The sequence below is a fragment of the Neofelis nebulosa genome, chromosome 10 (assembly GCF_028018385.1).
Source record: "Neofelis nebulosa isolate mNeoNeb1 chromosome 10, mNeoNeb1.pri, whole genome shotgun sequence".
NCBI classification, from domain to species: domain Eukaryota; kingdom Metazoa; phylum Chordata; class Mammalia; order Carnivora; family Felidae; genus Neofelis; species Neofelis nebulosa.
The window spans coordinates 63,829,648-63,832,751 of record NC_080791.1 but is presented as its reverse complement, the minus strand read 5'-3'; the positions used below and the strand labels follow the sequence as shown (position 1 = coordinate 63,832,751).

Sequence of the window (3,104 nt, the reverse complement as noted above, 5' to 3'; positions counted from 1 at the left end):
TGGTACATAGTATAATGGTAGGCATAGCAGTTTAAATTTTCAAGAATGAGAAGAGGAAGATTATGTCCTCACCACTAGACTGTAAGCCACTTAAAGACTTAGTAAGTCTCTTGTTTGCCTTTTATGTACTAAAACTTTTAGTCTGTATGAGGTAAAGGGTGTGTTAACTAACTTTATTGTGGTAAATATTTCACAATATATACCTGTATCAAATTGTCACATAGTATACCTTAAGCTTACTCAATGTTCTATGTCAATTATCTCTCAACAAAGCTAGAAAAAAGTCATTAGCAGGTTGAAGTTTGATATATGAAGTTTGATATTGTTCTCAGAGGAACGAGCTTGAAACTAAAAAGTAAGGAAACTCCTTAGGGGAAATAGCACCCTGATGTTTAGCTGACTCTCTCCTATTCTCCTTTCTAATCTCTGTACTCCCTTCCAATGTATGACCATGTCGAGACAGCAGGGTGACAATAACCCCATGTGACTATGTCTGCTTCTGTTCCACATCAAATCCAGAAGAGCCTTGAAATTTTGAAAGGGCAAATTTTATTTTTGATACCAAAGTAAACAAAGAGAGTACTCCACTAAATGTATGCTTTTTTATTGGTCTTGTAACTGGCAAAATAATTAAACAAAGAGGTCATTAGACTGAGATGGCTCTCACGCCTTGGTTGCCTACTTATTAAGCAAACCAAAACTTAAGCTAGAGTCAACTGTAAATGTGTTCATATCCAAGAAAACAAAATTTAAGGACAACCAATCACAAACAGCCAAGGAAACTTTCCCAAGCAAGGCAACCACTTAAATGTAGCTAATCAAATAATGCCCTTGCCTTTCTTCTGAGTCTGCTCTATAAAAGTCTTTCCATTCATTAGCTTCCGTCAATAGAGCACAGTTTACTTCTTTCCATTTGGTGCTGCCCAATTTAAATCAATGTTTCTCAAATAAACCCTTGAAACTTTCAATATGCCTCAGTTTAATTTTTGACAATACTCGAGAAGGGGGCTACTCTCATTCCAAGAGAGCACAACTTTCAGAACTGATGGGATTCTCAGTATTTCTACCATCCAGAATACCTTCCTAACATAATTTCAAGGTGCATCCCAAGTCCTCCTCTAAGTGCAGGTTTTGTAGAAGTTTCTATCCAGAGATGCTGTGACTTCTTGGGTTCTACAATGTTCCTTCTTTCTTGTAGTATGGAGTTGCTTGTAGCTGAGCCCCAAAGATCCTCTCCCCTGGATATAAATCCAGGATGGATCTTATAGTCCCTCCTTTGTGTTGCCTGAATATTTTCGAAGCTCTGAGGTCCTGACTTCCTGGTTCCATCTCTTACTATCTGTGTGACCTGGAACATGTTACTTAATCTCTTTATGCCTCGGTTTTCTTAGATGCTAAGTGGCGTTAAAATCGTACTAACTCACAGCGTTCTTCTGAAGATTAAGTGAATTAATATCTGCAAATATTTTAAAACAGTGTCCATACAATTAATGCATAGCAAATACTCAATTGTGTTACATGTTTAGTACTGTTATTCCTCCATTGTGTAACTTATTTCCTCAAAACAGAGTCACAATCTAGCTCACAAACTCTCACTTTAGGGCAGCCTAGACTCTCTTACTACTATATTTGGTTTTGATCTATATTCTTCAGTAACCAACTAGTGTCACTTTTACAAGTGTTTATCAGTATATTCTTCTCCAAGGGCCAGAACAGACTCTTACCCTATTCCCAGTATGAAGCAGTTCATTTTTGTTTACTTTTGTCTTAGCTCTTTTCCAGATTACAGCAGAAAGTGACGTCCTCAGTTTGGTGATGAATGACACTCATACAAACATTCTGTCAATATAAACCCACCACAAGAAAGCCTGGGTTCTTGTTGCTGCCTCCTGAAGGCCCTCTGTTCTCTCTCCTAAAGATCAGTGCGCAAGACTGACATGATGGAGCAGAGGAATCAGAGTGGGAGGGTAAGTGAGTTTGTGTTGCTCGGCTTCCCGGCTCCTGCGCCACTGCGGGCACTTTTATTCGCCCTTTCTCTGCTGGCCTATGTGTTGGTGCTGACTGAAAACACACTCATCATTATGGCAATTAGAAACCACCCCACCCTTCACAAACCCATGTACTTCTTTCTGGCTAATATGTCCTTCTTGGAGATCTGGTATGTTACTGTCACTATTCCCAAGATGTTAGCTGGATTTGCTGGGTCCAAACAGAGCCAGGGACAGCTAATCTCCTTTGAGGGCTGCATGACACAGCTCTATTTTTTCCTGGGACTGGGCTGCACTGAATGTGTCCTTCTTGCTGTTATGGCCTATGATCGCTATGTGGCCATCTGCCATCCTCTCCACTATGCTGTCATTGTCAGCGGTCACCAGTGTGTGCAGCTTGCTGCTGGCTCCTGGGCTGGAGGTTTTGGTATCTCCATGGTCAAAGTTTTTCTCATTTCTCGCCTCTCCTACTGTGGACCCAACATCATCAACCACTTTTTCTGTGATGTCTCCCCATTACTCAATCTTTCATGTACTGACATGTCAACAGCAGAGCTTACAGACTTTGTTCTGGCCATTTTTATCCTGCTGGGGCCACTCTCTGTCACTGGGGCCTCCTATATGGCCATCACTGGTGCTGTGGTACGAATTCCCTCGGCTGCTGGGCGCCATAAAGCCTTTTCCACCTGTGCCTCTCACCTCACTGTTGTGATCATCTTCTATGCAGCCAGTATCTTCATCTACGCCCGGCCAAAGGCACTCTCAGCTTTTGACACCAACAAGCTGGTTTCTGTACTCTATGCTGTCATTGTACCTTTGCTCAACCCCATCATTTACTGCTTACGCAATCAAGAGGTCAAGAGAGCCCTACGCCATACGCTACACCTATACCAGGGCCAGGATGCTAAGCGCAGGAAAGCAAGCAGAGATGGGTAGAAAATGCTCTTAAACTTGGCATCTATATCTTCTATGAAGTCCAGAGGAGTTCTTATGCCCTAAATTAGGGACTTGGGCTCAAAAACACCACCATGGAACTAATCCAGAAGGAAGAAGAGAGATGGATTGCAAGCTGGCAGCTGGATTTCTGCAGGACAGCACTGTAAATACATGTCAGAA

At 41.9% G+C, this 3,104-nt stretch overlaps 1 protein-coding gene across 1 annotated transcript; it reads left to right on the top strand.

The window, feature by feature from the left end:
- Positions 1-901: 901 nt before the first annotated feature.
- On the top strand, positions 902-3,104 carry LOC131488711 (olfactory receptor 226). The gene has a single exon (XM_058690572.1). The coding sequence runs from the start codon at positions 1,938-1,940 to the stop codon at positions 2,922-2,924; it is 987 nt and encodes a 328-aa protein (XP_058546555.1). The 5' UTR covers positions 902-1,937; the 3' UTR covers positions 2,925-3,104.